Below are 26,936 nucleotides of genomic sequence, written 5' to 3'. Positions count from 1 at the left end.
GCAGAGGACCTGAATAGGCCTTCTTCCCAAGAAGACATACACATGATCAACAGGTACAGGAAAAGGTGCTATGCATCACGAATCATCAGGGAAGTACAAATTGAAACCACAGTGAGTATATATCTGTCACCTTATACCTATTAGAGAAGCTGTTATTAGAGGTAACAAGCCTTGGCAAGGATGTGGAGAAGAAGAAAACCTCATGAAGTTGGTGGGAATGCAGATTGGTATAGCCACTGTGAAAAACCGTATGGAATCTCCCAAACTGCGGGTTGCTGGCGGGGAGGGGGTTGGCGGAATGGGGTAACTGGGTGATGGACATTAAGGAAGGCATCATGCTGTAACGAGCACTGGATATTATATAGGACTGATGAATCACTGACATCTTCCTCTGGAACCAATAATATATGTTGATTAATTGAATTTAAATTCAAAAGAAAACAGTATGGCATTTCCTCAGAAAATTAAAAATAGAAATGCCATGTAATCCAGTAATTCCATTTTTCGTTATTTATCTGAAGGAAACAAAAACGCTGACTTGAGAACATATGCAGTCCCAGGTTCATTGCAGCATGATTTATAATAGGACACAGAAGCAACCTAAGTGTCCATTGATGGATGAATGGATAAAGAAAATTGTGGTATATTCAGCCATAAAGAAGAATGAAATCTTGTCATTAGTGACAACATGGCTGGACCTTGAGGCTATTAAGCTAATAAAGTAAGTCAGGAAAAGACAAATACCATATAATTTTTCTTATATGTCGAATCTAAAAAAAACAAAAACAAGAAACCCCGATCATAGATATTGAGAACAGGTGGGTAGTTGTCAGAGGAAAGAGGTAGGAGAAACGGATGAACTGCTTTTTTTTTTTTTTTTTTTTTTTTAAAAATAAATTGAACATTGTAAAAAAAGCAAACAGAGTTTTGGAGAGATGATCCTTTAAGAACAATAAAAAATTCACATTCTCCTTTAATCCTGTCTTCTTTCTCTCACTGCTTGATTTTTCTTGATAGCCTATATTACAACCCAACAGATTGTCTGTATTTATATTCTGTCATTTCCTCTTCTCCCTTTCTTGACTATAAACTCCATGAAAAAGGGAATTTTAGCCTTTTTTTTTTTTTAAATTGCTACATCCCCAGTCCCTATATCAGAGCCTGGTATACAGCAGGCCTTCAATAATATTTGTGAAATGAATGGGTAAACTTACAGAAATATATATATATTTATAACTAGCTATGCAGACTGGCTACCCCTGCAACCTGAGAGTGAAGCCAAATGGTGCTAACTTGAAAGGCTTCATAGGGAGTCTATATACGTGGAAGCAGTGTTCTAACAGGTTATCAAAAACCTGAAGATAGAAAAAGACTATGTGTTTGATGACTATGATGTGGAGCAGGTATTCTGGAAAACTGAAAGTGTATTTTAAGTATCATTGGATCATTTATTGCCCAAATACCCAAATTATGTATTTCCAGGCATTAAAAATTAAAGTTCTACCCCCCCCCCAAAAGAAGTAACCTTGTTTGACTTAAATATTTTCATGTAATTTGTAATATGAAGTACCATTTATTGAGTGCCTTTTGTATAATTGGTACTGTGATGAAGATACTGCATTAAATTTAATCTTCAGAGCAACCATGTGAGATAGTAGTTGGATTATACAGGTGAAGAAAGAAACTGATATTCCCTTCAGGAGTTTAAGTACCTTGCCTGAGCTTTGCGGCCTAGGTTTCTCTGCTCTCAAGTCTGTGTTTTTTGCCTTTTTTTTTTTTTTTTTGGTAAACATATAGTGTATTACTCGCTTCAGGAGTACAGGTCTGTGAATTAAACTGTGTGCTTTTTTAACTTTACTGGTTGTCATATGATTATAGACTTTGGAAAGTTAAAAAGACACCCCAGTTATCCTTAATTAGGTAACTGATAAACTGGTTTGCCTGGGGAAACTTCATAAGTAGATTTTATAAAGTGCCCAGATTTTGTTAATGGCCTGTCATATATGGATGCATCATTATGTCACTTTGTCAAAAAATATTTGAATGCCTACTGTCGCAGGTGGAGTCATAGGTAAGTATGTTGTTTCTGGTTTCTTTGTTGCATTGGTTGATGTGTTTTTAAATTTTTTTTAAGAAGAATTAAGTATCAACTGTTTAATGTGCTATTGGGTTTTTGCACTAGAACTAATTTTCATACTTTGCCCTAGATTCAGTTTGATTACAGTTCTGTGTCAAAATATATTTTGTACAAACCTTGGAGTGAAAGAAATAGAGCTGTAGCTTCTACAGAGATTTTAAACTACGAGGGCTGGAATTCAGATTATCTAGTTCACATTCAGATGTCCTGAGAATTACCTAATCATTTAGTAAGGCATGACAGCCATTTCAGGATATTGAAAAGAATTAACTGTCTATCTGCTGTTCATGTTGGTAGTCCGATCATACAGGTGGAGAGTATAGTTTTAGTTTTTGGTATTAATTAACAACATTCAGCATGTGATTTTGGTAATTTCAAAGTGTCTCTGTAGAGGTACACTCAAACTAGGTTAATCTGTGTCCTTCAGATTGGTCTGTAGTTGTTGCAGTTCCTCCCAGCATGGGTCTAAGCACATAAAGACAAAATTCTTGACCTTGAATTCTATTTTAGTGAATTTCAGCACTGGTCTACTATCTGGGATTGAACCGAATATATATGGTCCTTTAGCAGGTTTTCAGTAATTAATAAGTGTGCTGTCTTTTCTCCTTTTCTCTTGCCTCAGGTAGCAGCCTACATTTTTGTTTGTCTATAATGTTCAGTGACAAACCCTGTTGTTAATCTTATGAAAAAAATTTTTTTTAAAGATTTTATTTATTTATTTGACAGAGATCACAGTAGGCAGAGAGGCAGGCAGAGAGAGAGGGGGAAGCAGGCTCCTTGCTGAGCAGAGAGCCTGATGCAGGGCTCTATCCCAGGACCCTCGGATCATGACCTGAGCCGAAGGCAGAGGCTTTAGCCCACTGAGCCACCCAGATGCCCCAATTTTAGGAAATTTTTAATGCTTTTAGAATACATTTAAGCAGGATGAAGGTATTAATTCTTTTGGGACTTTTAACTTTTCTCATATTCTCCTTCTTAGCTGATACTCCTCCTCCTGCCTATATGCCACCAGATGATCAAATGGGTCAAGATAATTCCCAGCCAATGGATACAAGCAATAATATGATTCCTCAGATTATGCCCAGTATATCCAGCAGAGGTAAGAGAAATTTTCATCATAATTTGTTGTTACTGCTATTTTGTTTTTAACTTCTTACCACTTTTAAAAAACTTTATTGAAGTATTGTTTATAAACCATAACATTTATCCATGTGTATGATTCAGTGACGTGTAGTAAATTTATAACGTTTTGTACCATCACCACAATCTAGTTTTAGAATATTTTCATAATCCTTTAAAAAGATAATCTTGTACGCCTTTTCAGTCTATCCCTGCTCTTGTCCTCAGCTCCAGACAGCCTCTAATCTGTTTTGTGTATATATAGATTTACCTTTTTTAAATATTTCATGGAAGTAGAATTGCATAATGTGTAGTTATTTGCATCTGGCTTCTTTCACTTAGCGTAATGTTTTCAAGGTTCTTTCATGTTGAAACATGTATTGGTAGTTTTTTCCTTTTTATTGCTGAACTGTTTTCCATTGTATGGATGTACCATATTTTTTTTAGCCATTCACCAGTTGGTGGACATTTGAATTATTTCTAGTTTTTGGCTACTATGACTACTACTCTAAGGAACATTTGCATATAAGTTTTTGTGTGGGTTTTGTGTTTTTATTTTTCTTGGGAAAATACCTAAGACTGGAATTTCTGAGTCAATATGATGAATTTAACTATTTAAGAAAAACTGCCAAATTTCTCCAAAATAGCAGTGCTGTTTTATATTCTTACCACTAACATATGAGGGTTCCAGTTTCTCCACATGCTTTTAGTTATTTTTTAAAGATTAATTTATTTATTTGAGAAAGAGAAAGCACAAGCAGGGGGAGCAGCAGAGGGAGAAGGAGTCCAATGAGGTGCTCCATCCCAGGACCCTGGAGTCCTGACCTGAGCTGCATCCCAGGACCCTGGAGTCATGACCTCAGCTGAAGGCAGATGCTTAACCAACTTAGCCCCCCACCCCCCACCCCATCTCCACATGCTCTTGATTCTTGTTACAGTCAGTATTTTGGATGTACCCATTTTAGTGGGTATGAGGTAGTGACTCATTGTGGTTTTAATATGTGCTTCTGTTTAATTTGCATTTAATTTTCCATTTCTGTAATCAGAGCATTTTTTATGTACTTATTAGCTGTTCATGTATTTTTTTTTTCATGACATATTTAAATCTCTTGCCCAGTTTTAATTGGGTTGTTTGTTTTACTTTTGAGTTGTGAGAGTTCTTTATATATTCTGGTTAGAAGTCCTTCGTTAGATGTATGATTTGCAGATATTTTTGTTTACTCTGGATTGTTGTTGCATTTTCTTAATGTCTTTTGAAACACAAAAGTTTTCAACTTTTTTTTTGGCACAACTTTATTTTCTCTTCAGTAAGTTGAAATCCTTGAGGGGTACAATATCACATGGATTCTGTGGCAAATGACTTTAGCGGGAAGGTTGCTTGGGAATTTGGCACAAACCACGCTACTGTTTCCATGAGCACGAGTTACTTTTCCCCAGATTACTCTGATTTTGTACAGATTGCCACCAGGAGTCACGGTGTTGTTCTTAGATTTGTACACAGAAGCACATCTCTTGCCTCCATAAGAGTTCAATTTCATTTTGAGCATAAACACATTCAGTTTTAAGAAGAGCTGTGCACTCCTTCTAGTTCAGAAGACCTCACTTACAGCTAGCAAAAATGTCTCTGGACCACAGCCTTCCAGACATATTTGTCAGTTTAGGAGTTCTGTTCCCAGCAGGCCTCTGTAGGCTGCAAGATGGCAGAAAGAGCTGAAAGTTTTAAATTTTGACAGAGTCTAATTTATCACTTTTTTCTTCCCTTGTTCATGTTTTTGGTGTGCATCTGGGAAATCTTTGTCTATCCCAAAGTCATGAAAATTTTGTTTTGTCTTACAGAAGTTCTGTAGCCTTATCTTTTACATTTAGGTGATTTATATTGAGTTAAGCTTTCTGTATGGTAGAGATCTAAATTCATCTTTGTGCATGTAGGCATCCATTTGGTTCTAGCACTGTTTTGTTGAAAAGAGTATCTACCATTTCTCCACTGAATTGCCTTAGCATGTTTTTCCAAAATCAGTGGAATAAATGTAAGAGTTTATTACAGGACTCAATTTATTCATTGATTTTTATGTCTGTACTTCATAGTCTTAAAATACATACTAAAGCTTCATAGTAAGTTTTGAAAACAAGAAGTGTTAATCCTCCAACTTTGTTCTTCTTCAAAATTGTTTAGCAGTTCTGCATTCTTTGTATTTGCCTATTATTTTAGTACCGGTTGTTAATTTTTGCCTCCCCAAAAATCCCCTCCCTGCATTGTGATAGAGATCATGTTGAATCTAAATCAGTGGGGGAGGTTTTCCATCATCTTCCAGTGCATAGATTTGGTATGTCTTGTCATTTATTTAGATCTTCCAGTGTTCAAGATAAATTTTTTTTTACTTTAGCGTCTCTGTATAGATATATTCTGAAGTGAATGGAATTTGGTTTCTTCTTAATTAAATATATTGAAATATAATTGGTTTTTCATATATTAATCTTGTAACCTGCAACCTTGCTGAATTCATTTATAAATTCTGATAGGGATTTTTTGTGTGTGTGTGTGCTTATCTATCTGGATTCCGTAGGATCTTCTAAATATAAGAATGTGTCAGTGACAAACAGCATATTTTTCTCCCTGCTATCCAATCTGGATGCCTTTAATTTTTTTTTCTCTCTCTCATTATTAGAGGGCATGTATGAAAAACCTTATAGCTATCATCATCCTTAATGGTAAAAGACTGAATTACTATTCCCCTATGATTGGAAACAAGAGAAGGATGCCTGTTCTCACTACTTCTGTTCACTATCATTCTGGAGGGGCTAGCCATAACTATTAGTTCTGTTCCTAGTTTCCTGAGAATTTTTACCATGAGTGGACGTTGGATTTTGTTAGAAGCTTTTTCTGCATCTGTTGAGATTATCAGATGAGGTTTTTTTCTTTTTTCTATTTAATGTATATTACATGAACTTATTTTCTGATATGAAACCAGGCTTTTAATCCTGGGATATTCTCATGTGGTCTTGGTGTATAATTCTTTTTTAATACATTTCTAGATTAGATTTACTGATATTTTGTTGAATATTTTTGCTTGTGTATTCGTGAGGCAGGGATTGTGACGTCTTTATTTAGCATTGGTGTCAGGGTAATAATGATCTCATGGAATGAGTTGGGAAGTGTTCCCTTGTGTTTTTGGAAGGGCTTATTTGTATTATTTCTTTTTTAAATATTTGATAGAATTTGCCAGTGAAGCTATTTGGGTTTAGACTTTTCTTTATGGGGAAATTTTTAATTACTGTTTCAGTTTCCTTAGTTGGATCTGTCTATTCAGAGTCTCTGTTTTTTCTTGAGTCAGCTTTGATAATTTGTGTCTTGCTAGGAGTTTTTGCATTTTGTCTAAATTGTCTAATTTGTTGGTATAAAGTTTTTCATAGTATATTTTATAATAGTTATAATTTCCTTAGGGGTTAGTGGTGACGTCTTCATTCCTGGTTTTGGTATTTTGTGTCTTGGTTGGTTTAGCCAAAGGATTGTTAAATTTGTTGATCTTTTGAAAGAACCAGCTTTCTTTTTTTCATTGATTTCCAAATTCATTTGCTGTTATTTTCTATATTCTGCTTACTCTACTTTTAGTTTGCGTTTTTTTTTAATAGTTTCTTAAGATGAAATCTTTGGTTATTGACTTCAGTGGTTCTACATTTTTAGCATAGAAGTTCAAGACCACTCCTTTAGTTGCATTCCATAATTTTGGTATGTTTTGTTTTCATGCTTATTTAGTTCAGAATTTTTTTCAAGTTCCCTTTTGATGTTTTACTTTGACCCTTGGATTATTTAGTAACACATTAATCAGTTTCCATATATTTTGGTATTTTCCCATTTTTTCTTTTGATTCCTAATCTGATTCCATGTGGGATTACAAAGCATTGAACATACTTTGTATGATTCCAGTTCTTTTTAAAATTTATTGAGAATTGTTTTATGTATGTTTTGTGTAGCTTGAGATCTAAGAATGGTTTTTAGATTATTAAAGAGTTGTTAAAGAAAAAGAATATGTGACAAAGATAGTATGTGACTTACGAAACCTAAAATATTTGCATCCCACTTGGTCATGTATTTAATCCTTTTTATATGTTCCTGGATTTGGTGGACAAGAAAGATTTGCCAACCCCAGGCATAGCAGTGGTCTATTTTAGAGACTATTCCATGTGCATTTGAAAAAAGAAAACAAAACAAAAAACCCTATACATTTTGATACTGTAGGGTGTCCTAAATTCTGTGCATTTTATTTAGATCAGGTTGGTTGATAGTGTTGTTGTTCAAGTTTTCTGTATCCTTGCATATTTTCTTTCTAATTGTTGTATTAGTTGTTGAGAGTGTGAGATTGCAGGTTGGGATATCCCCAACTGTTATTATTGGATCATTTATTTCTGCTTTCATTCATGCTGGTTTTTGCTTCATTGCTTTGGGGGCTCTGTTGATAAAGTAAACAACTCAGTATCATTTCATATATTCACAGAGACATGCAAAGCATCACCACTGTCCGTTTCCAGAACTTCTCATCATCTCAGACAGAACTCTATACCCATTAAACAGTAACCCCTCTCCCCTTAGCCCTTTGGTAATCACCATTCTACTTTCTGTCTCAATGAATTTGCCTAGTGGAATCTTACAATATTTGTCCTTTTGTGACTAGCTTTTTTCAGTTAGCTTAACCTTTTCAAGGTTTATTCATGTTATAGCATGTATCAGAATTTCATTTCTTTCCAAGATTGAATGTGCTCCCTTGGATGCATATCCCACATTTTGTTAACCCATTTATCAGTTGGTGGACATTTGGGTTGTTTCTGCCTTTTGGTAGAATAGTGAACAACGCCATCATGAATATTATTGTACAGATATTTGCTGGACTGTGCTTTTTAAATCATTTGGTATCCTATGCCTGGGAGTAGAATTGCTGGATTTAATGGTAATTCTGTTTAACTTTTTGAGGAACTGCCAAACAGTTTTCCACAGCAGCTATACAATTTACACATTAATACTAGCCGTGCTTTAGAGTTCTTTCTCTACATTCTTGCCAATACGTGTTAATTTCCATCTTTTTTTAATACAGTAGCCATCCTAATGGATGTGAATATGGCATCTTATTGTTCTAAAGTCACTTTTTTAAAAAGATTTTATTCATTTGAGAGAGAGAGCACATGCCCATGAGAGCATGTGGGGATGGGAGGGACAGAAGGAGAGGGAGAGGCAGACTCCCCACTGAGAAGGGAACCAGATTTGGGGCCAGTCCCAGGACCCCATGATCATGGAAGGCAGATGCTTAACTGAGCCACCCAGGTGCCCTTGAAGTCACTTTGTTTTGAGACTTTAATCTTCTTAGTTAATAACAAGTTTGGGAGAAGTTTGGTACTGCCATTTTATACATTTCTTTTTTTTTTTTTTAAGATTTTATTTATTTATTCATTTGACAGAGAGAAATCACAAGTAGATGGAGAGGCAGACAGAAAGAGACAGAGGGAAGCAGGCTCCCCGCTGAGCAGAGAGCCCGATGCGGGACTCGATCCCAGCACCCTGAGATCATGACCTGAGCCGAAGGCAGCGGCTTAAACCACTGAGCCACCCAGGCGCCCCATACATTTCTTAAAAGAATGATGTTTTTGTGTGCTTTGTATGTGTGTGTGATGATACTGAAGGATTGAGTGTATGTCACACTTTGTTTTTCCGGGAACCCCACATTTCTAAGAATAGTTAAATTTCAGCCCTCCCTAGTAGTCTTGTTAATGTGTGAATACTGTCTTTGCTTTTTCAAGGTGTAGGATTTATCTAGGACTTATATCACACTAATTTTCTTATAGTTTATACAGTCTACCTTCTCATAGAACAGAATGTCTCTGGAGGTGAATTCCTGTACCGCTCCTTACTCGTTTTTTAGCCTCAGGTAGCATTTAAAGTCTCTCCACTTCTCTTTCTCATTTGTACATTACGCAGAATATTTACGCAGGAATTATTAGTTGTTGATTGGGTTAGACACTATGTATAATGGCTATAACATAGTGCATCAGGGAATGAGCAGTAAATGGTGTTCTCATTCTCATTCTCTTATTTTGAGACTTTGGACTGGACTTACCTCCATTGTCATCTTCCTTCCCTTCTTTGTCCTAGCTGTCCAGAGATCAGCGTGCAGCTCTGTGGTGTTGTCTGTTGGATAATTCTTGCACTATCATTTGTCACAGCCAAACAGCTGAGTCCCCTTAGGGGGACCTGGCACTCAAGGCATCTTGCCCTCGTTGATGTCTTTTTTTCACCAAAGTTTCCTGTCATTTCAGTCCTATTTCTGGTTTTTTCTCTCTGTTTTATTTCGACAGAAGGGACATCAGAGTTAAACTGCAGCGCCTTGAATTGCCAGTTGACAATATGTCCTTTGCCTTGAGCAGAGCTCTTCTTTTTCTTTTCTCTGAACCAAAGTTGTCTTTTTAGTTTTGCTTAGCAATTTTTTCTTTGCAAGCTTCTGTTCATTTTTGGCTCTAGCTTTCCTGACATTATTCTTATAACTGCTTACAACTCATTTGTATGTGTCTTTGGTTGTGGGCCCCTCCCTGTTCTATCTTTTATATAAACTTCTTCATATTCTGAGTGCTTAGGACTTTTCTTTATGGGTCCACATTGGTTTATTTTTTTCTCTTCCTCCTCATCTGAATTCTTTGCAATTCAGTAATCAAAACTGAGTCTTAAAAGTTAACCAGTTATTTTGTATTGCCTATCTAGTCCACCTAGCCACTCTTAAGAGTTTTTTGGATATTTTTGATTTGTGCCTTTTTTGAAAGGGAATTTGAAAGTTCCTGACTTCTCTTTCTGATTTCAGCCCCAAGAAAGATAATCCACCAGCACTGGGTGAAAAATTTGCATGTGTCCCTCCCATGCGTTACATACATTATGAATTGTTGACTTCTACAGTAATAAGAGTTTGGCTGGTAATTTATTTTGTATATATATCTGTCTCCATAGGCAGTTCTGGCATTTAACATTAGATTGTATACCAGCTTTTATCCAAAGTTCATGCTCACTTAGTTGTGTTTTTTTTTTCTTTAAGATTTTTTTTTTAAAATTTCTTTATTTAACAGAGAGAGAGATCACAAGTAGGCAGAGAGGCAGGCAGAGAGAGCGGAGGAAGCAGGTTCCCTGCTGAGCAGAGAGCCTGATGTGGGACTCGATCTCAGGACCCCGAGATCACGACCTGAGCCGAAGGCAGAGGCTTAACCCAATGAGCCACCCAGGCGCCCCACTTTTAGTTTTTTTTCAAACAGACTTCATGGGGCACCTGGGTGGCTCAGTGGGTTAAAGCCTCTGCCTTCGGCTCAGGTCATGATCCCAATATCCTGGGATTGAGCCCCGCATTGGGCTCTCTCCTCAGCGGGGAGCCTGCTCCCCCCACCCGCTTCCTGCCTCTCTGCCTACTTGTGATCTCTATGTGATAAATAAATAAAATCTTTTTTTTTTTTAAAGATTTTATTTATTTATTTGACAGACAGAGATCACAGGTAGGCAGAGAGGCAAGCAGAGAGAGAGGAAAAAGCAGGCTCCCTGCTGAGCAGAGAGCCTGATGTGGGGCTCGATCCCAGGACCCTAGGATCATGACCTGAGCCGAAGGCAGAGGCTTTAACCCACTGAGCCACCCAGGCGCCCCAGATAAATAAATAAAATCTTAAAAAAAAATAAAACAGACTTTATTTTTCATATGAGTTTTAGGTTCACAGCAAATAAGAGTGGAAAGTAGAGCGAGTTCCCACACACCCTCTGTCTCCACACATGCACAGCCTTGCCAGCTACCAAAATCCTATACTGGACTGGTACATTTTTTGTTTGTTTGCTTTTTTAAAGATTTTATTTATTTATTTGACAGAGATCACAGGTAGGCAGAGGCAGGCAGAGAGAGGAAGGGAAGAGGTTCCCTGTAGAGAGCCTGATGTGGGGGCTCAATCCCAGGACCTTGGGATCACAACCTGAGCCAAAGGCAGAGACTTTAACCCACTGAGCCAACCAGGCGCCCCTGGAGTGGTACATGTTTACAGACTTAGCTATCTTCACACATCACCCGAAATCGATGGTTTATATTAGGGTTTGTTTTTGCTGTTTTATGTTTTGTGGATTGTAACAAATGAATAATGAGAGGAATGTACTACTGTCGTACTGGTAACATACAGAAATATATCTACAGTATACAGAATAGTTTTACTTCTGTAACAATCCTCTGTGCTCTGCCTGTTCATTCCTCACTCCTCTGACCTGTAACCGCTGGTGTTTTTACTGTCTCCATAGTTTTGCCTTTTCCAGAATGTCATTTCCTTAGAATCAGACAGTATGTAGCCTGTCAGATTGGTTTCTTTCACTTAGTAACATGCATTTTAAGTTCCCTCATCCCTTTTCATGCCTTGCTAGCTCATTTTGTTGTAGAGCGAGTAATATTCCCATCATCTGGAAATTACCACAGTTTATCCATTCACCTGCCAAAGGACATCTTGGTTGCTTCCAAGTTTTGACAATCATGGATAAAGTGCTATTAACATCTGTTTGTAGGTTTTTATGTGGACATAAGTTTTTAGCTCCTTTGTGTAAGTACTGAGGAGCATGTTTGTGGATTGTATGGTGAGAGTGTGTTTAGTTTCGTAAGAAACCACCAAACTCTCTTCTAGAGTGGCTCTACCATTTTATATTCCACTAGCAGTGAATGCAAATTCCTGTTGTTCCACATCCTTCCCAGCTTTTGATGTTGTCACTGTTTGGGATTTTGGCCATTCTTACGGGTATATCATGGTACTTTATTGCTATCTTAATTTACATTTACTGATGACACATAATGTGGAGTATGTTTTTATATGCTTATTTCTTATGCATATATCTTCTTTGATGAGGTGGCTGGTTATGTCTTTGACCCATTTTTTAAATTGAGTTACTTATTTTCTTGAATTATTTTAAGAGTTCTTTGTATATTTTGGATAATAGTCCTTTACCAGGTATGTCTTTCGTACATATTTTCTCCCAGTCTATGGCTTGTCTTCTTATTCTGTTGATAGTGCCTTTTCCAGAGCAGAAGTTTTAATTTTTAGTAAAATCTGGCCTAGCAGTTCTGTCATGGTTCATGCCTTGGTGTTGTCATTACCATATTCCTAGGCCATCTAGATTTTCTGCTACATTACCTTCTAGAACTCTTATAGTTCTGTATTGTACATTTAGGTCTGTGACCAGCCTTTAGGCAATTTTTGTGAAGGATGTGATGTCTGTGTGTAGATTAATTTTTTTGCATGTGAATATCTGTTGTTGTATTTGTTGAAAAGACTGTCTTTTCTCCATTATTGCTTTTTGTTGCTTCATCAGAAAACAGTTAACTGTATTTTTTTTTTTTAAGATTTTATTTCTTTATCTGACAGAGAGAGAGAAATCACGAGTAGGCAGAGAGACAGACAGAGGTGGGGGGGTGGGAAGCAGGCTCCCCGCTGAGCAGAGAGCCCGATGATGTGGGACTCGATCCCAGAACCCTGGGATCACGACCTGAGCTGAAGGCAGAGGCTTAACCCACTGAGCCACCCAGGTGCCCCCAGTTAACTATATTCATATAGGTCTTTTTCTGGGCTTTCTCTCCTGTTCCTTTGATCTGTTCGTGTATTCTTTTTGCCATTACCATACTGTCTTGATAACTGTAGCTTTATGGTAAGTTAAATAGCATCAGGCTTCTGATTTTGTTCTTCTTCAGTGTCATATTGGGTGTTCTGGATCTTTTGCTGCCCCAGATAAATTTTAGGATTGGTTTGTTGATATCCACAAAATGATTTGCTGAGATTTTGATTGGGATTGCATTGGTTATCTATAGATCATATTGGGAAGAACTGAATTCTTGGCAATATTAAGGCTTCTTTTCCATGAATGTGGGCTGTCTATGTATTTATTTAGTTCCTCTTTGATGTCTGATTTTGGGGTTTTATAGTTTCTTCATCTAGATCTTGTACCTATTTTGATTTTTACCTAAGTATTTCTTCTTTTGAATGCTAATATAAGTGGTGATGAATTTTTAATTTCAAATTTCACACGTTCATTGTTGATGTATAGCAAAGTGATTCACTTTTGTGTATTAACCTTACATCTTGCGATCTTGCTGTAATAGCTTAATTAGTTCCAGGAGGGGTTTTTTGGTCCCCCCCCCCCCCGGTTTTCTAGGTAGACAGTCATATCATCTGTGAACAAAGATGATTTTACTTATTCCTTTCCAATTTGTATACCTTTTATTACCCTTTCTCTTACTGTATAGCTAGGACTTCTAGTGCAGTGTTGGAAAAGGAGTGGTAAGAACATCCTTGTTACTGATCTTGGCAGGAAGTCTTCTAGTTCCTCACCATTAAGTATGAAGTTAGGTATAAGTTTCCTATAAATGTTCTTTATCAAATTGTAGAAGTTATCCTCTATTCCTAGCTTGCTAAGAGTCTCACTTGTTTTTTTTAGTTCATATTTTTTTTAGAGTAATTTTACAAATACTCATAAATGTCTTTCAGGTTGCTGATGCAGACGGAGGCTTGTTTTATAAATATAAATCTTGATTAGCTTATGCTAGAAAAACAATTTAAAATGTTAAAACACACCTGTTGAAAAACTTTGGGACTCAGCATAAGCAGTTCTAAGAGGGAAGTTTATAGTAGTGCAGGCCTACTTTAAGAAACAAAATCTGAAATAAACCGTCTAACCTTACACCTAAAAGATCTATTAAAAGAAGAAACAAAGCTTTAAATCAACCAATGTGTTATAATACTTTAGTAACATATGAAGGATAAAAACCATATAATCGTCTCAGTAGATGCAGAAGCATTTGACAGAAATCATTATCTGTTTATGATGGAAATGCAACAAAGTGGATTTAGAGGAAACATACCTCAATATAGTAAAGATGATGTATGACAGACCCACAGCTAACATCATTCTCATTGGTGAAAAGCTGGAAGTTTTAAGATGAGGAACAAGATAAGGATATCCATTCTTGCCACTTACTTGTATTCAGCATAGTGCTGGAAGACCTAACTGCTGCAGTCAGACAAGAAAAAGAAAGAAAAGCCACCCATACTGGAATGGAAGAAGTAAAACTGTCATTTGCAAATTATGTGGGGGTGTGTCTGTATAAAATCCTGAAGACTTCACCAAAAAAACTACTAGAACTAAGAAATGAAATCAGTAAAGTTGCAGGGTCAACTTTAGATCATTTGAACAGGATAGAGAGCCTAGAAATAAACTCATGCTTGTATGGTCAGTTAATCTGTGACAAAAGAGGAAAGAATATACAATAGGGAAAAGACAGTCTCTTCAGTAAGTGGTGTTGGGAAAACTGGTCAGCCACATATGAAAAATGAAACTGGACTACTTTCTTAAACCATTCACCAAATAAACTCAGACTAGGGACCTAAATGTGAGACCTGAAACCATGAAACTTCTTAAAAAAACAGGGCAGTGATCACTTAGACATCAGCCTTAGCAACATATTTATGGGATATGTCTCCTCAGGCAAACAAAATAAAGACAAAAGTTAACTATTAGGACTACACCAAAATAAAAAGCTTTGTAACAGTTACAGAAACCTTCAACAAAAGGAAAACGCAGTCTGCTGGATGTGAGTATATATTTATAAATGATATATCTGATAAGGGGTAATATCCAGAATAAATAAAGAACTTATACAACTCCAAAAAAAAAAAAAAACCCAAAATCAAACAAAAATTAGATTAGAAAAATGGGTACAGAAGCTGAATAGACCATTTTTCTGAAGAAGACGTACAGAGAGCCAACAGACACATGAAAAGATGTTCAGCATCACTAATCATCAGGGAAATGCAAATCAAATCGCAGTAAGATGCCACCTCACACCAGTCTGAATGGCTACTATCAAAGGACTTAAGTAAGTGCTGACAAGGATATGGAGAGAAGAGAATCCTAGTGCACTGTTTGTGGGAGTATATATTGGTGTAGCCACCATGGAAAACAGTATGCAGATTCCTAAGAAAATTAAAAATAGAAATATCATATTATCCAGTAATTCTACTACCAGGTATTTACCCAAAGAAAGCGAAACACTAATTTTTTTTTTTTTGAAAACACTAATTTGAAAAGATAAATGTACCCCTGTTTTGTTGTAGCATTTACAGTAGTCAAGATACGGGAGTAACCTGAGTGTCCCTCAATAGATAAGCAAATAAAGGAGATATATACACAATGGAATATTACTCAACTATAAAAATGAATGAGCTCTTGCCATTTTGCAGAAGATGGTTGGACTTAGAGGGTATTATGCTAAATGAAGTCAGACAAAGAAAGACAAATACCATGTGATTTCACACATATGTAGAATCTAGAAAACCAAGCAAATGAACAAATAAAAAATCAGAAACAGACTCATAAATACATAGAACAAACTGGTGGTTACTGGAGGGGGTAGAGTACAAAATAGGAAAAGAGGATTAAAAGGTACAAAATTCCAGTTAACATATGAAGTAAGTTATGGAGACGGAAAGTACAGCATAGGGAATAATAATAAAATAATATTGTATAGTGTTGTTCGGTGACAGATGGCAACTCTGTTTATCATGGTGAGCACTAAGTAAGATATAGGAATATCTAGTCATTACTGTTGTACACTTGAAACCATTATGCTATTGTATGTCAACTCTACTTCAATAATAAAAAATTAAAAAAAATAAAATAAATGTGATATTATCCATCATTACATGCGTATTTAGATAAGTTTTAAAATCATTGTATTCAAGGCATTACTGATTTTTTCTTTCTTTCTTTCTTTCTTCCTTTCTTTTTTTTTTTTAAAGATCCAAACTTTTTTTCCCAACACCACTTACTGAAGAGACCATCCTCCAGAAAGGACAGCAAGACTGAAGTGAAATATGTGAAAGGATTTTTCATAGAGTGCTTGGGTTCACTTAAAGGGAAACACAAAGAATCCTGGATTTCTTATTCACTCACTAATCATTTTTTCTGTCTGGTTTGTTTACAGATGTTCAGCCTGTTGCCTATGAAGAGCCCAAACATTGGTGTTCAATTGTGTACTATGAATTAAACAATCGTGTTGGGGAGGCTTTTCATGCATCTTCTACTAGTGTGTTGGTAGATGGATTCACAGACCCTTCGAATAACAAAAGTAGATTCTGCTTGGGGTTGTTGTCAAATGTTAATCGTAATTCAACAATTGAAAACACTAGGCGACATATTGGAAAAGGTAACTTTGTCATTTCCCTGTGTTCAGTTGAAATCAGTCATTTGTTGTGCTCACTGTGTACCGTGAGTTGTGTAAAGTTGTCTATACCACGAGCCTGAGGTACGGGCTCTGCCCTCAAGTGTCAGGTGCTAGAGAGTGAATTAAGTCAAGACCTGATCAGTCCTCTTTTCCTTATCCTTATTGTCATAGTACTTAGTCTCTGAAATCATACTATTCCTATATTTATTTTTTGAGTGGCTTCTTGACTGGAATATAAGCTTTACAGAAGTTTGCTTTGTTCACAGCATTATTTTCAGCAGCTAGAAGAGTGCCTGGTTCATAGTAAGTACAGACAAATATTTGTGAAATATATGAATGCTGATGAAGGATTAGAATTTTTTAATTATGGTATTTTGAGTTGAGGTACCTTGTAACAATCCCTGTTATGTTGGAGGAGCTGGGTTATAGTTAAGAAGTCCAGTTTGAATGATAGCAAGTCTCCAGTGGCTTCATCACCACCCCTCCTACCTTTTAAATTCAGATAACTAGGTTTTATTTCCATTTCATTCCACAAGACAGTTGCCACAACAAACAGGGAACTTTTCCCACCTCTGTGAAATGTGAGTCTCGTGTATCAAGTGGTCGGGAAGGAACGCTTTCCCAGGTAGAGCGTATTGCCTGTCTTGTAAGTTTAGTTTTTGCCACTAGCTCTATTTTGTTTCCTAGATTTGAGAAAGTCTTAGTCCAGGTTAGATAGAACAAAAGGTACACTTATACCCTTTACCTACAAACAGTAAACTTTATTTTTACCTACAGGAGGTACAGTTATAATTGTGATGTGATTTCTTAGAGAAGAGATTCAGCAAAATACTATGGCCAAAAATAAGTTGAAAAGAAATTTCTGTTCTTTTTTGTCTCTGTTGCTAACTTGGCATTGATTTTGTGGGTGAAATGCCTCACTTCTTTGTATTGGTTTTCCCACTACAGGAGAATGATCTTAGAGAAATCTACCTGGTGAATAATTAAATTCTACAATCTGTTTTCCCATCTTTCCTAGTATCTAGTTATAGGGTCCCTTCCTCCATGGGTCATTTTATTTGCTCAGAACAAAAAACAAAGCAGTTTTTCGTACCATAGTCTAATATACGTCTTTGACTCACATGTGTATGAGGTATGAGTGTACAGGGATCGTCTTTTTAGCGCTGTTTGTAGTGGTGAAAAGTTGGAAATAACTTCAGCTTTAGCTGTATGATTTGAAGTTTTAATATTGAAACTGTGTTCACATATTATTTACATACATATTTCTAAAATACCCAAACCGCTCTTTTCGAGGGAGATAAAATAAATCTGCCATTTAAAGTCTTTTCCTGTGACTTGAAATTACATATATGACTTAGGGTCTTTTTTAATGCTCCTGTACTCCACTAGTAAAAAGAAAGCAGAGCATCTTGTCAGTTGACTCTTTGTGATAGTTAAATTAACTTAGCACCAAGTGCTCCTTTGAAAAGACTGATCATAGGTGCTTTTTGGTCTTTTTGCATTCGCTTTGTCTCACAGAGATATTAAATGATTGTTGGCAAAGAGAAAATAACCTAAGAACTGATAAACCTGAGGCTTAAGTCTTATTAGTTATTTAAGGACCATTGTAGAGCTCTTGATTCTCTTTGGCGCAGTTTAAGGCCCTCTAGTGGTAGCTTCTGTCTACAGACTGCTGGGCATTTGCTGTAGGTTAGTGGGTATTCTTGGTTGCACCTTATACTACCTCTTTGGTTTCATTATACTGCTGTATTAAGGTGAATCTTGTAATTCTTGTCTTTTTAAGGTGTTCACCTGTACTATGTTGGTGGAGAGGTGTACGCAGAGTGCCTCAGTGACAGCAGCATATTTGTTCAGAGTAGGAACTGCAACTTTCATCACGGCTTTCATCCTACCACTGTCTGTAAGATTCCCAGCAGTTGCAGCCTCAAAATTTTTAACAACCAAGAGTTTGCTCAGCTTCTGGCTCAGTCTGTCAACCACGGATTTGAGGCAGTGTATGAGCTCACCAAAATGTGTACTATTCGAATGAGTTTTGTCAAGGTGAGTGAGTGGTAGCCTGTAGCTTAATTAGAGTCACTGTAAATATGTATATTTCTCTAGGTTATGATTTTAAAATGCTTTTGTGAAGTGAAAGTATTTACTTTTGACCTGACTTAATAGGTTTTTAAATGATACTTTTGATTTAAAGCTTTAAAACCACACAGTAGGTCTAAGTTTTAATTTTATAATCCAGACATTATATAATCCATGATACTGATACTGATTTTGATATTGAGTAGGGGCTGAGTTTATAAAGAGCTTCGGTTAAAGACTGAATTGCTAGAAATATTAAAATTGCTTTTGAAGTTCCTTAGCTTCAGCAGTTTCAATTATTATTAGATCCCACTGAGGTGACTTAAAAAATTCTTCAGAAGACTAAAATTATCTTCCTTGTATTTAACCTCTGTTATTAAGGATTTGCAGAGTTGAAAGAACTTTTCAAATTTATCATTTGCTCTTGGCCTGATTTTACTGGCCTTCTCAAAATGATGGTTTGTGAGTAAAATTAGGGAAGAATTTTAGTGACACATATAAGCATCTTGTACTCTATCCATTTGGTCCTTAAGGATTTAGCCAAAGAAGAACAACTGTGAAATGATGCTCTGAGTGGGCTTTTTCTTTTTGGCATTCAGACCCATAGTCCAGTGTTGCCTTGCTGCTTTGCTATAGGTCTTTTTTATGCATCAGTAGCCCCAAAGGCATTCCCCCTCCATAGAAGCATAGCTTCTTAAAAAAACCATTTTATTTATTTATTTATTTGATTGAGAGTGAGAGAGAGAATGAGGGTTGGGGAGGAGCAGAGGGAGAATGAGAAGCTGATTCCTCACTGAGCCGGGAGCATGACTATGCAAAGAAGTGGGGCAGGGATGCGAGTCTCAATCCCAGGACTCTTACGAAGTGTGCCACCCAGATGCCCCAGAAACATAACTTCTATATGTTTAGTCTCTACTTGCCCATTTCCCCCTTCCCAAGCCTTATTTTTCTGGGCCAGCACTACCGTAAGCTGTAAAGCAGAGAGCTTGGTGAATCCAGGCACATAAATGTGAAAAAAATTCTGTTTAGAGTTTTAAGCTAAAGTGTTCCAGTTTAATTCATCCCAGTTACTTTAATTACAGTTGCATGCTATTGATCAGATCTATAGTGTCTTACCTCATACTTAAAAAAAAAAAAAAAAAAAATCCCAAACCTGAAAACCCAAAACTTTTTCATAGCAAAATCTGATGTGACCTTATATGAGGCTCTTTGTGGGTTTTATTTATCCCATTAAGTGAGAATGTATCTCACTGCAGAAATAATAGTGTTATAATTATGAAATATGTACTTTCTGAAGTACAAAACTTTACAAACTTCAAAAAGAGGAAGAATTCTGAAACATACCTCGCTCTAAGGGTTTCTATTAAGTGGATCCTATCTCTTTCACTACTGTAACTCTGTTGCTTTTAACTCCATGGTGAATTCTGAGATTGGTTTTGTGGTCTTTACTGTCTTTGTTAGTATGTTAAAATTGTTTTAGGCTGGTTGACAGTTTAAAGAGGGATTTGCTATGATATCTTTTCATTTTCTTAGGGCTGGGGCGCCGAATACCACCGGCAGGATGTTACCAGCACCCCATGCTGGATTGAGATTCATCTTCATGGGCCTCTTCAATGGCTGGATAAAGTCCTGACTCAGATGGGCTCCCCTCTGAACCCCATATCTTCTGTCTCATAGTGTAGAAGTAGTCTTTTCAATTATATTATTAGTGGACTTGTTTTAATTTTAGGGAAACTTTCAGTACAGATACTGTGAGCTTACATGGAAAACAGATATTATAGCTTATTTTTTTTTTTCTACATAATTGTGACCAATACATTTGTATTTGTGATGAATCTACATTTGTTTGTTAGTCATGTTCGTGTGATTAACTCCCAAAAGTGTTGTGAGAAATGCAAAGTAAGTGTTATACCCCAGTTCACAAGTTTGGCATTGAGCTTAAACTGGGACACAATTTTGCCTTCTTGTCCCAAATGACTTGTTATTTGTTCTTTTTTTTTTTTAAAGTAATACATCACATTATGACAAGTTATAATAATGTAAGAAGGTATGCCATGAAAAGTCTTCCCTCCTCCTCTTAAGCCTACGGAAGCTCTACTTTTACCAGTTTCTTTGTCCTACCAATGTGAAGAAAGTGTAATTCATTGTTTCATAAAAGCATATGGTAAGGGCTGAAAAGAAACTATAAAAAAACAACACCGTTTTATTTGAAGGAACACTATGCACCGCTCTTAACAGGTAGTGTTCGGTAGAAGCAAAATGATAGTTTTCTAGGTGATGTCATAAAATTTACATTTAATACAGCTAAATGTTTGTCAGTCTGTTGTGACTTCACTCAGTATATCTTTTGTAAAACATTTCCTTTAAAAAAAAAAATTGTAAACAACAGATCTCCAGTATATGTCATTTACCCAGAATCTGTCGTAAGTACTACTTTATAGCTAGTGACAGTGCACGCACGGCCTTGTTCAGTTTGCTGCTTTTGGCCAATGTTGCAAGAACTCTAATTTTGACATGCATTAATCTTTTATTTTGCACTTTGATGGGTGACAGTTTTTAGTGTAACCTTTTGTGAGACACACTCAAGTGACTTGGACTTGGATGCTCACCCTTACTTCCTTGGTACCCCTTTTGTATTAACAAACACTGCAGTTTATAGACAACAGTTGTAGGAAGTTACACTTTTTCTAGCTCTTGGTGTATTTTCAACCTAGATTATAAGACTGTTATTCTGTAGCTCCAACTTAAGGGGCCTTTTTAATTCCCTACTGCTTTATGGGTGTTACTCATTTTGGAAAATCACACACTTAATCCCATTGCTCTGAGTGGCGTCAGTTGCCCTGAGCAAGCGGTATACTGTAGCTGAAGAGCCTCTTCAATCTGGCCCTGAGTTGAGGCTCCTGGTCTGGTGCTTGAATGAATAAGCAGTGGTTGTGGAGATAGTTGACTTTAAAATAGTCACATATGAAAGACTGCAGACTGTTCTCTCTGTTAACATGCGTGCTGGTTCTTTTCCCCCTTTTTTGGTACTTTTGTGGATGCTAGTCTCTCAGAACAGTCCTCGAGAGGAAAGACAGGAACACTCTAAAATAGCCATTCAGTCAGTCATGCTGGAGGGCTTTGGGTGAAGAACTTTTAACCTCATTTTCTAGAGAGCAGTCAGATGGACACTTTGTTATGGCATGAGAACAGAGACATTATTAAAAAAAAAAAGAAATGACCTAATGTACCTATGGGAGAAAGCTATTTTCTGGTGCCTTTTGAAAGTATATGGAGCCATGGCAGTCTTCTATTTAAAATGTTAGTTTGGTTTGACTTTCTACTTTGCCCTTTCTGCTTTTAAGAGAAGAAAAAATGCATTTTTTGAGGAGAAGAGAATGCGGTTCATTTTGTTTTCTGTGCCATTATTTATTGCTTTTACAAAGTGCGGCCAGTGGGTGGCTTTAGTGGGTGGCTCACCTTTGGGTGAGGTGCCATATGTGTTTCAGTTCATGGTCCTTTGTTGGGTAAAAGGATCCTTTCTGACCCTCACCTGTGCCTTAAACGTAAGTTCTACATGGCATGCATTCTTTATCTTCCAGTTGTGTCAGCCTCAGGAAAGAGAATTACTTGCTCCGAGTTTGAACCTAGCTACCCACATTATTCTTTTACTTACCAGGCATATGACACAATCTTTGGAACAAATTTATAAGAAAAAAAAATAAACAAAGCACGCTGGTTGAATGACAGATACATGTAGTCAACTTCAGTGGGTTTGAACTGGTAGAAACTGTCGAATTGTTTTATTGATTTTTTCAATTGAGTTAATTGAAATTTGTTTTTATTCATGCCACAGCCTTTAGAGTTGGCAAGGTTTCATGTGATTGGCCTTTTCTGTGTTTTCCCCAAGGAATTTTGTCTCATGAAGGACAGTACTGAAGCTCTTAACTGTTGAGAGTTTCATGGAAAAGTATAAGCTTGTTGTATTTCCTAAAAGTAACTCCACATGCCTGGATTATAAGTGAAAATTGTACTCAGTGTAACTGCTTCTCTAATTCCCAAGGGTGCCCAAAATCTATGGATGGGAAATAAAAATTGCTAGTGACCAATGAAAAGGAGACACTTCTGAAAGAAACCTTTTCAGAAAAATGCAGTTTTAAAATTTTATTTGATTTCTAGAATGGTTTATAGTCAAATTTATGGAAACATCAACACCACTGGAACAATCATGTTTTATAGTGTATAACATATTAACATATGTGAACTGGAAAGACTGGAGTCTGGAAATAATAAAATCACAACCGGTTTGGTAAATGCAGAAAGAGACATAGAATCAAAATTAATCTGAGTAATGAATTATTGCAACGGAAAGATGGTTGGGGGAAAAAAAATTAAAAGTTGCATTTGATCAGCATCTCTTTAAAATAAAGTGTTATGGTCTTTTTGGTAATGCTTGGCTTAAGTTATGGAATGTCAACTAGTAGGCGTGTTATTGATCTACTGAAGCTAACACTTTTTCTTTAGGGATTGAAGAAGACATCAATCAAAATGTCAAGTTATGTACATCAGAATATAAATCATTTTTCACATTTTATTGTTAAATAAGGAAACTGTGGTAATAGAATTGGCTGGGTTTCTGAGTTGAAATCCACAGTAAGATTACTAGGTAGTTCAGTGAGTTGTATATCTCATTGTACAGAAAGAGGGTGTAGCTACTTTATGCTGTTCATAACATTTGACAGTGAGATATCCGTTTTAGATGTAAAATGATCAATAAGTTTTCAGATTGAAATCTCTTGTCAGGGTAAGAACTGGGGCTCACATTATAAAATCCTCAAGGGTACCTGTGGGAAACAGTCCTCCTGTAATAGTACTCTGTTGAAGGAGGAGGTTTATACAAAAAATAAAATCCTACCAGTAGCAGAGAACCTCCAAAAAGTCTGGTAGTACCTGTTTAAGTACTGTCTTTCTGTTACAGAGAGCATCTGTATGTCAGCTAAGATCCCATTTCTTTATACTCTTTTTAGTTGTTTTTCAGTATTACTTTAGATTCTTATCACTTTCCCACTTAAAATATATTAATACCTTTCATGCTTAAGAAGGAAGGCTCTTCTGATCATTTTGAACTCATCTTCCAGTGCTGATTTCAGTTTGGATCTGTTAACTTTTCAGAGGGTCTGAGCCCTTCTCTGTCTTATTAAATCCTCGCTCACTCTCTCAGCTGGGAGTATAAATATGTGTCCTCATTATGCCAGTGAGCTAGAAAAGCAAGGTGGTTTCAGGCATGTTTGGTGATTTTCATGGAAGGGACTTTTCCTGAACATTGGTTTTGGGTGGTCTCTTGGGATGCTACCTAGGGCAGCTTTATGGGGGTAATCTCAGGTTTGAGGCCTGTTTCCTCTGGAGCAGCAGCCATTTTCCTCGATGGTACAGGTGGGATTTGGGGGAGGTTTTTTGCTCATAGAAGATGCATGTATGGAAAGTGATGATTCAAGTCATTTCTTCTGTATAAGAAGTTTGTCTGCCGGACAGTTCTTTGGAATCACTGGATTACAGTTTAGCATTTCCTAATTACAAGAGGTAACAGTATTTATCAAGCCTTTATTAATTGGATTACTCATAATAGAAACTTACCTTCTAAAGTACAACTGTGTTATAACTGAAGTGTTAACCTGAAATTGGATGGTGTACAAAAACCAGTAAAAGGGATTTTTACATAGCAAAAAAGTTTTTTTTTTTGTTTTGTTTTGTTTTTTTAAGGAAGAGCTTATGATACAATACTTGCTGGTTAGCATTTGCTGTAAAACAGGTGATGGGATGTTTTGGTGAAAAGATCCAAGAGCCGGATTCTTCTGTCATTCATGGCAGAGTGAAAAAGGTTGGTGTGGTTCTTGTCCAAATAATTCAATTCTGAAAATTCTTGCAATCACCGTAAACCGTTGTCCTTTAAGGATTCATTTGAAGATTGTGTTCTTAAAAAGTTCAGAATTTTGAGTACAGGTAGGTTCTTTTCCCTAATTAGTAAGTAGTGCCTTGTTGCTACGAGCTGGTATTAACTGTAATAAAACTACAGTGAGGCCAGATGGTTCCACATTCCTTACTTTTATAAGGAATTTTTTAGAATCAGATTTTCCCTTCTCATGTCATTGGAGATGATATTGCTTTGATTTATTCATGAAGTATTTTATGTGTAGGGACTCTGGAAGAAAATAGTTGGGCAAGTGATTTTCTTGATCTGGTGGGTTAAAATTGCATTTTGAAAATCACTTATTTTAAAATTGGATAGGGTTGTAATCAAGAAAAATGGATGTTTGTATGCACCTGCCCATCTTCTCTTAAAAAGATACTTTATATGCAGATGATAAAGACCAAACCAGTGGCTGCACTATAGATCTGCTTCTTATTTGTACTTGTTCTGCTTCTGTTTATGTTGTAGAAAATGAAGTTCTAGCAACATGCTTCAATTCTGTTGCCTTTTTGATACTTATAAAAATGTATTAGGTTTTTACTATATTGTGCTTTTCAAAGCCATAACTCTTAAGAACTTTGTTTTTGCATATTGTTTGCTAATACTTTATTTTAATAAATCTCAAAAGCTGATAAATGTGTGTGTGTGTGGGTTTTTATTGTTTGTTTTTTTGACTCTCTTTTGACTTGACATGTTTCACTGAGTGGGGTTATAAAAAGGATGAGATGCCCAGTTGCTGTTACTGGCTCTGTTATCTGTGTGTGCTTGTGCAATAGAAAGTGGAGATACCATGCCTTTCTACTCAGCAGGAGATTTGCTCAGAATGATCAGTGTTTTTCCATTCTGTTTGTAAAGGAGTCCATGTATTTTTCTTTGTTGATTGAGTTTAATTTAGTTGTGTTTTGAAGAAGTACTTAGATCTAGTGTGGGGTAATTTTGTTTAAATACTAATTTCCCTTCTCTCTGTCTTTCTGTAAATGAGTGAAGTTGACCTGATGATTAGGAGATAGAGTAGCTCTTAGCGGAAGTGGCTCTGGGTTCTGCCTTCCTCCACAGGGGTCCTGGGCTTCATAGCTCTCTCAGCTCTGTGCCCTATGGCAAGTTGCTTAACCCCTCTGTACCTCAGTTTCCTGTCTACTTCATAGGATTTTGGGGAAGATTGAATAAAGTCATACAAATAAAGTATTTAACAGCAGTGCCTGGCACACAAGAACTTGTATTTATTTTTACTGTCTCTTGCATTTCTTCTGCTGCTTTGAGAGGAATTATTTCTGATGCTGCTTGACTTTAGGATGTCCACCCTTGGTTAGTTTTATCTTCTTCTTTAAAAAAAATTTTGCTTAAGTCACAGATTAGTTTTACAGTTCCACCAAGTACATACTTCTACCGCTGTGTGAAGGAGTGGTAGAAGTAGAGGAATGCTGTGTAGAGAAGTTCAAACGCATCCTCATTAGGAAGGGATGGTATAAATCTGTGTGCTCCCCCCTTAGGAAAGGAGGAAGACCCAAACTAAACATTTTAAGCCAAAAGAATAAATATAAAAGCTCTTACTGTTCTTTTTGGAGACAAGATGTCATCCAGAGAATCCATTTCTGCAAATCAGCTCCTTCTTGCAGCTTTTTAAGTGTAGGGTATTTAGTAGTGACTTCAGTGGCTGTTTTCGAAGCATATTTAAAAAAAAAAAATTGTTCTGGCACAAGATTTTAGTAAACAGAGGTGTTGGCTTCTCTCTGATTTAAGGTGATTAGTTTTCAGATTGCTGTAGCCCAAACAGTTCAGGCGAGGAAGGGATCAGCTGTGACAGCTGCTTTGGTTTTCTTTCAGACAAGAGACTCAGTAGCTAACGCTCCTCCACATCACAGCAATTTTGATGTAGCTCAGTTTTTATACATATTTATAAGAAGGCTGTCGGGAGGCTGGGGCAGGCTTTTAAGAAGGTACTTCTTGAGAGCTGGGTAGTATATATGGTTCAAAAAAGGAAGGATTTTTTAAAAAGTTCCTCCATTTAAAATGTTAAATATTACTGTTTCTTTGTTGAATTTGTAAGCCTTTCATTAATGAAGACTTGATTTTTTAAAAAAAAGGTTGTATGTTCTTCTAATCTAAATCACTTTGTGATTGTAGTTTAAAGAAAGGAAGATGAGACTATAGGAAAGTCTAAGGAAGAGTTGTTGGTAGCTTCCTTAAACATCCTTGTGTATGTGGGATGAATGGTGGAAGGGGCATTTTAGACTTGTATTATTCATATCATATCAAGTGGGTATGTGTAGAAATTCTGTGCGAGGCAGTTCCTGGGGCAGGGTTTTGATGTTTGGGGTTGGATTTTGAAAGTATCTTTATACTTTTGTTTTAATCTCTTACCCCTTCCCTATCTGATAAAAACCGTGCGTGTTATTTCATTTTATTT

The 26,936-nt window shown here is 36.5% G+C and overlaps 1 protein-coding gene and 1 pseudogene across 3 annotated transcripts in view; one reads left to right on the top strand and one right to left on the bottom strand.

Annotated features, from left to right (window-relative positions):
• SMAD5 (SMAD family member 5) overlaps nucleotides 1-25,165 on the top strand; it is a 53,723-nt gene extending 28,558 nt beyond the window's left edge. For both annotated transcript variants that reach the window (XM_082725614.1, XM_082725615.1), the window contains exons 4-7: nucleotides 3,117-3,236; nucleotides 16,270-16,491; nucleotides 18,293-18,549; nucleotides 20,116-25,165. In XM_082725614.1, coding sequence (XP_082581740.1) covers nucleotides 3,117-3,236; nucleotides 16,270-16,491; nucleotides 18,293-18,549; nucleotides 20,116-20,259 — 743 coding nt within the window. In that variant the 3' untranslated portion in view covers nucleotides 20,260-25,165. The remainder of the gene's footprint in view (nucleotides 1-3,116; nucleotides 3,237-16,269; nucleotides 16,492-18,292; nucleotides 18,550-20,115) is intronic.
• On the bottom strand, nucleotides 4,561-4,903 carry LOC309861934 (large ribosomal subunit protein eL33 pseudogene; annotated as a pseudogene). Its single transcript has one exon. The product of its transcript is annotated as a large ribosomal subunit protein eL33 pseudogene (transcript).
• Nucleotides 25,166-26,936: the final 1,771 nt, after the last annotated feature.

This window comes from Mustela nivalis (assembly GCF_964662115.1).
Source record: "Mustela nivalis genome assembly, chromosome: 3".
Lineage (NCBI taxonomy): Eukaryota > Metazoa > Chordata > Mammalia > Carnivora > Mustelidae > Mustela > Mustela nivalis.
This window is presented reverse-complemented; position numbering and strand designations above follow the sequence as displayed.